At 33.9% G+C, this 7015-nt stretch overlaps 1 protein-coding gene across 1 annotated transcript; it reads left to right on the top strand.

Annotated features, from left to right (window-relative positions):
- The first annotated feature begins 5269 nt into the window (after positions 1 to 5269).
- LOC149201197 (cyanidin-3-O-glucoside 2-O-glucuronosyltransferase-like) lies at positions 5270 to 6132 on the top strand. The gene is made up of 2 exons (XM_089401220.1): positions 5270 to 5686; positions 5731 to 6132. The coding sequence occupies exons 1-2, from the start codon at positions 5270 to 5272 to the stop codon at positions 6130 to 6132; spliced, it is 819 nt and encodes a 272-aa protein (XP_089257346.1).
- The last annotated feature ends 883 nt before the right edge of the window (positions 6133 to 7015 follow it).

Genomic DNA, 7015 nt, shown 5'->3' with positions numbered 1-7015 from the left:
TATCCAAAACCAGAAAAATAATGACATGGGTCTCTTGCCGAAGGCCTTGATGTGGTCTTTGTTTCTTGAGGGAACATGTCAATAGTTAATATGGTTTCGAGTTCCAGTTTGATCAGAATTATCAGTGAGGGATTGTTTTTGGATCAAGATCATGTTAATTCAAGTATATGGCCCCTCCTATGTCCCGTTTCTTCTTCTGCGATCATCGCTGATCAAGTGCTTAATATAAATAATGTCTTTTTAGTTGAATTTTTTGCCTTTAATTTGTTTTGGCATGAAGAGTTCAGAACTTCCCAACATACCTTATAGGAATACTGAGTTGGAAAAAACAAATGGTAAACAATCAAGAAAAGAAAGAAAGCCTTTTTGGACGCTATAACAAAAACGAGGCATGGATGTGCTTGTACTTTTAAGACATATAAGGAAGCTTCAAGTGGAAAACTACTCAATAATATATAAACTTAAATTAATTGATGATGTTTCAATGATTAGAATTTTTTTAATGTTTTTTTGTCTAATCAGTTTTTAGGTATTTAATATGTTAGTATTTATTTATGAATGATTAATTTTTTTTATATGTTTTGTCTAGTAATTTTTCGGTATTTAATAGGTTAGTATTCATTTTAAATTTAGATTTATTTAAAATGGAGTAGATTCATTTTTTTCAACATTGTAATTTTTTTGTATATAGAAATGCTTTACGATTTAGTATGAATAAATGTTTTAAATTAATTTCATTTCTATTGTAAAACACTAAATGAAATTGTTTAGAAAATTAATATCAATTCCATTTAGATTATATACGGTCAACATGTCGTGGTGAATTATTATATTAAAAATAGTATTAAAATATAAGTAATAAAATAATAATAAAAGTAATAATTTTGTTATTTATATGTGTGCCTTTAGAGACATTAATTCATAATAAATATTAAAGTATATTTGTTCAATGATTTATTTCACACTATTAAAATAAAAAAAATCATAAAACTCATTAAATTAACTTTATTTTAATTTTTTATTGTTATTAAGAAATTATATATATATATATATATATATATGAACACATGAAACATGATTCTTAATTATAGAGATTTACCCTATTTTATTATCGAGATTCTTAATTTGTAAATAAGATTTGTTATAGTACCATGAGCCAATACCATGTGCCAAAAAAACTAAAATTCACTTCATATACCATTTGTCGATATGAAATTCTTCTAATTAACCATTTTAATTAAAAAGGAAAAAATGACATAAGTACCTTGGAAATAAATCTTGATTTGTGTATATTACTATGAATATTCTAGAATATTTGGTGGAGATTAAATCCCTATCATCCAACTAATCATTATTAATAATTAAATTAAAATTATAAAATCCCTATTCCAAAATAGAGATACATATGTCATAGTTAAGATCTATTTTACCATTTAAATTAAAACAATATTTTATTTTCATAATCATTAACTTCATATTTAAATTTAGTTAATAAACATTTAAAAACTTAATACCTATGATAAACGCTTTTTCATATATATATATATATATATATATATATATATATATATATATATATATATATATATATATATATAGATAACATTAAAAAAAAACAAATTACAAAAATTATAAAACATGTCAAAGAAACCATATCAAGGTCTAAAAAAAATTAAGAAGAAGAATATTTCTATATATAGATGTGAAATTTATAAAAATAAAAATAATATTATTAAGAACTAACATAAATCTATATTAATTCAAGAGTTACCAAGCACTAAGGGGACTCAAGCTTTCTAGGTGCAAACATTTCTTCAAATTTTGCATTTAATACTAGGTTTGTATCATGTGAAATTTGATCCCTCTAGGCTCTTTATATATCCGGAAGTTCTTAATAAAATTACAAGCAATTCCTCTCCAAAATTCATAATACCCATATCATATTAAAAGGAATTTAAATAATTATGATTCATATTCATAACTATGATATTTCAAAACTTCACATTTAAATTTAGTTAAACTTGATAGTTTATATATATATATATGAAATCAACCTCGTCACTAACAGGGATTCAAACTTGAACTTGAACTTATGAAATCAATGAGGATAAAGCCATGGAAGCAACTTGTTATGAAACCAACTCAAGAAAAGATAGAAAAGATAGATCAATGCCTTAAAATTCAACATCTTCGAGGGGGCAACCTCCTTTACATTACATAAATGAACAATTCTTCGATGATACAAATGAAAAGACCTCCTTTCTATATATAGGAGTCTAAGGGGTCATAACATAATCAGAGCCGACATAACAATAATAATGTAAGGGCATAATAATAACAATAGTGGGCTTCTATGGGGCACAATAGTAACAATATGGGCACTACATGGGTACGTCAATATAATAAGTGGGTTGTAGTAATAACAATAAGGGGCTACACTAGTAGTATATGGGCCTAACATGCCCCTCTGCTTCAAAAAGTGTTGTCCTCAACGCTTGAGTAGTTCTTGATGCTTCTGTATAAAATTCTTATCTTCCCATGTGGAATCTTCAGCGGCTAAGTTCTTCCACTTGATGAGATACTCTGAAATTGATCGATTTTGTAGCTGTCGGGTTCTTGTTTCTGTGACTGCTGCAGGTTCCAATATGATTTTTCCTTCCTCTTCAATTTTTGGAAATATTGTTTGAATTGGGGTCTTTTGCAACTTTTGAATAAGTGGCCATAATTCTTCATCCTTATTCCATTCATCCCTTGGTTCGTTTATCTAATCTGGTTGGATAATAGAAATAGCACAAAACAATGCTTCCACATCCTCATCCTTGAAGAGTCTTCCCATTCGGTAAGGTCACTATTTTTTAAGTGCATGTAGTATTGCCAACATTTCCTTCTCATAAATAGCTTGCTTGAGATGTAACAGTAAAAATACCCAATCACCTACATCAAAACATTTTTCACTATGATGTTGATCTACATGTTGTTTCATTTGATTTTTCACTGAAGTGGCATTATCCTTTAAAAGTTGGAGAACTTGTTGATGCTCGATGTGATATTTCACTGCTTGAACCTTTGTTTTCTTGATATGTCCTTCTATCTCTAGAGATTGAGGAGTGGTAATTTCTTCCAATCTTTTACAAGATATGGTCGGATTCATTTCTTGATGCTTGATGTGATCTTTCAATTCTTGAACATTTTTCTTCTTGATATGTCCTTCTATCTTGATAGTTTGAGGAGTGGTAATTCTGACCAATGAATAACAAGATATGGTTGGATTCATTTCTTCTTTCTCGATGTGATCTTTCACTTCTTGCACCTTTTTCTTCTTGATATGTCCTTCTATCTTGAGAGTTTGAGGAGTGGTAATTCTTGCCAATGCTTTACAAGATATGGTCTGATTCATTTCTTCTTTCTCTAGGGTGGGGTCCTGGCGTATATCTTCCTATTTTGATGTTTCTTGATCCTTTTCTTCCTCCTCTTCGTATTCTATGTAAAATAATTTCTTCTCAGCACACTTATGGCCTTTAGTTCATTTTCTATCACAATTGTAACAAAGTCATTTTTCATTTCTTTTTTCGTCCAATTGGTGTGGTGTAACCCTTGCAGGTTGTGGAAGGCTAGGAGAAACAACACTTCCATCTTTATTGTTGCGAGGGGTATGCTTCCCGGTTTCCATAATTTTTCTTTCCACTATGTCACAAAGCCCTTTTACTCTTTCCAATTATTGTGGTGTTTCTCTAAAGAATGTGTTTCTCTTTGTATCCTCATAATTTGTTATCATTTCCTCTATGAAAATTGACCACGTAACAAGTTGTTTAGGAGAAAAAAGCCCTTCATACCATAAAAATTGATTTTGTTCTAAATATGAAGATGCAATACATACCTTTTGTAATAGTGGTACACCATGTAGATCAAAATATTTCTCCATCTAAAGTATCCAATTTACTGGATCCTTGCCATCAAACTTCTTCATCTTGCTTTCTCTTGATTTTAGTAGCTTGATCTTGAAATGACTGTAACTCTGTACTTTCGGATCTTTAAGTTCTGAAATTATGACCTATAGTATCCCTCTGTGTCCTCTTTCCAATGCCGCTAGTCTAATCTAAATTGGATTCTCCAAGGAAGAGTTATACACAATCTCCCAAGATGACCTGATTATAGACTAGTTCAGTAGAGCAAACTTGTATGACATGCCACGAGTCACTTTTTTGACCTTTGGCTTTGAAAAATATATACAAGAAACTACAGTCCATCCTCTCTCTATACCTTCCTACGAAATTTCAATCTGATGCTCAGAGATAAAGTTATGATGATTTTTTCCAAGTCACCTGTTTGGAATGTAATTCAGGAGTCTGCAAAAAGACCAACTTCCTCAGATCATATCTCCGAAAATATAGTGCGAAAAGCTCTGAAATTCGTACCCGAGATTCAGCATGATCTCTTCTCAAATGGGTTTTTTTTTTTAGCTTCTGAAACATTTCATAAAATAATTTATAGCAAAAATTCCACGATGACCTGGTTGGAGCAGCAAAACCCTAGAATCCAAAGCTCTGATACCAAATGTTATGAAACTAGCTCAAGAAAAGATAGAAAAGATATATCAACGCGTTAGAATTCAGCCTCTTCGAGGGGGCAACCTCCTTTACATTACATAAATGAACAATTCTTGGATGGTACAAATGAAAAGACCTCCTTTCTATATATAGGAGTCTAAGGGGTCATAACATAATCAGAACCGACATAACAATAATAATGTAAGGACACAATAATAACAACAGTGGGCTTCTATGGCGCACAATAGTAACAATATGGGCACTACCTGGGTACATCAATATAATAAGTGGGTTGTACTAATAGCAATAAGGGGTTACAGTAGTAGTATATGGGCCTAACACAACTACACAAGGTAAGATAGGGATGCTACCCATTTTCTCCTACCAAGTATTGAAACAGGAAACCAATGATTTCCATAAGAATCAAGTTGGAGATGGAAGATATGGTTCGGTTTATCTGGGTAAACTTTGGGATGGTCGTGTTGTGGCAGTGAACAGACTGCATCAGTATAATTGTAAAAGATTCAAACAGTTCATCAATGAGGTGTAGATTCTTTCGACCTTCTATCATCCAAACCTGGTTCAACTATATGGTTGTAGTTTCCCCCAAGTCTCCAGCTTGGCGATGCAACGAGGGAGAAATCTCGGCCGAGGCCCTCACGTAACCCCCATCGGGTTATCCATTGAATTCCATATCATAGGAACCCCACTAGGCACAAAGCATGCTAGGCCTCTACCGAGTCCACCAGCGAAACGATATCGGTTATCACGAGCACGCGCTCAGATGTTTTGACAGCTGCCGTGCCATTGCCGTCAGAACGTGCAATGAAATTGAGGGGAAATTCATAGAGTATTTGCAGAGTGTGACAGGCAAGCCGGTATTCCCCATCGGCCCACTACTTTCCGATCTTAGCTCATCCATAAATTCTGAGGAACAATGGGGTTGCATGAAATGGCTAGAAGCTCACGCAGTAGCTTCAGTCGTTTATGTATCATTTGGCAGCCAAGTTTTTATGAGCGAAGAGAAGACCCACGAAGTGGCTCTAGGTTTGGAGGCGAGCGGGCAGCCCTTTCTATGGGCACTACATTCCCCTAACGAAAACAACTTGGGTTTTGGCTGCCTCAAGGGTTCCAACAACGTATAGGAAAAAGGGGGCTTGTGGTGGGGGATTGGGTTCCGCAGAGGCAGATTTTATCACATGCTTCGACTGGAGGGTTTTTGAGTCACTGTGGATGGGGTTCATTGTTGGAAGCCATGAGCTCCGGGGTTCCTCTCGTTACACTGCCTGGGCACTTGGATCAGTGCCTTAATTCCCGATTGGTTGTTCGGGAATTGGAAATCGGATTAGAGGTTAGAAAGCGGAGCGATGGGTCGCTGGACCGCGACGAGATCTGCAAAACTGTGCGGGCGTTAATGGTGGAAGATGGAGGCAGAGAAGTAAGGAGGAAGGCCCGTGAAATGGGAAATGTGTTCAACAATCAAATTCTCAGCAGCCGAGGTGAGGGCGGTATTCCATCGCAGGAGGTGTACATAAATGACTTCATTGGACACCTCCATTTTCTGAAGGCTTCACGTGCAGGATAATGAGAATTGAATGTTTGCAATCAAAGTAGAATAGGTAATCCACCTTCTGCAAAGCATTGTCATCATTTCTCTTTTGCTCAATTCCGTCGTGTTGGATCCTCAAGTATGAGTCAATAATTATGAAATGTGGTGCTCGGAAGATAATGTCTCTATTTTAGTAATGTTATTTACAATCATAAAATATGGGCAGTGTAATATCTCTATTTCATCATATTAATGGTTCCTTGTTTTCATGAGAATGCACATTATAGTTTCAAATGATTGCCCCAAAACAGATAGGTTTTTTTTAAATAAGGAAAAAATTGATTTTTTTTTTATAATTGAAAAATTTGCAAAATACAAAATGTCTATATGACTATATCTGTCCTGAGTAAGTAACAGAGTATATTTCTATTTCACTCAACTAGATATCTGAGCTAATGATTTCCAAATTTCTCAATTTCTAGCCATCTTCAGATGAGATAACTGAGCTTGGTGATGCAATTGATGCTTCAACATCAATCTCCTTCCTGGAATCACACGTTAATGTATGAAGAAGGGATTTTTCAGGAAATGTAGCATTCAAATCCACTACATCAATTACCTACAAAGACATCAAACATAATGGATTTTTTTGGAAAAGGTATGATGTAAGTACTATTTTCCAAGATATGGTAACAAATCAAATTTCATAGAAAATCATAGAGTTCACCTACATTTAAAAGTATACTTACCTCTAGGGGAGGAGTTGTTTCCTTGTAAGAGTTAACTAAAAATTGCGTTATGGACTCAATGGTTTGATCATATTCATTTGAGAGCAAGTCGTAATTATTAGTTGCAAAAGGATTAGGTAAAATGGCAGAGTCGGGAAGCTCCCCCTTGATCTAGTCTTGAGAGGGCACCT

This window comes from Pinus tabuliformis, chromosome 2_1 (genome assembly GCF_031772625.1).
Source record: "Pinus tabuliformis cultivar Carrire ecotype Pingquan chromosome 2_1, CPIR1, whole genome shotgun sequence".
NCBI classification, from domain to species: Eukaryota; Viridiplantae; Streptophyta; class Pinopsida; order Pinales; family Pinaceae; genus Pinus; species Pinus tabuliformis.
Note: the sequence above shows the minus strand (reverse complement) of the source record. Positions and strands in the feature narration are given on the sequence as shown.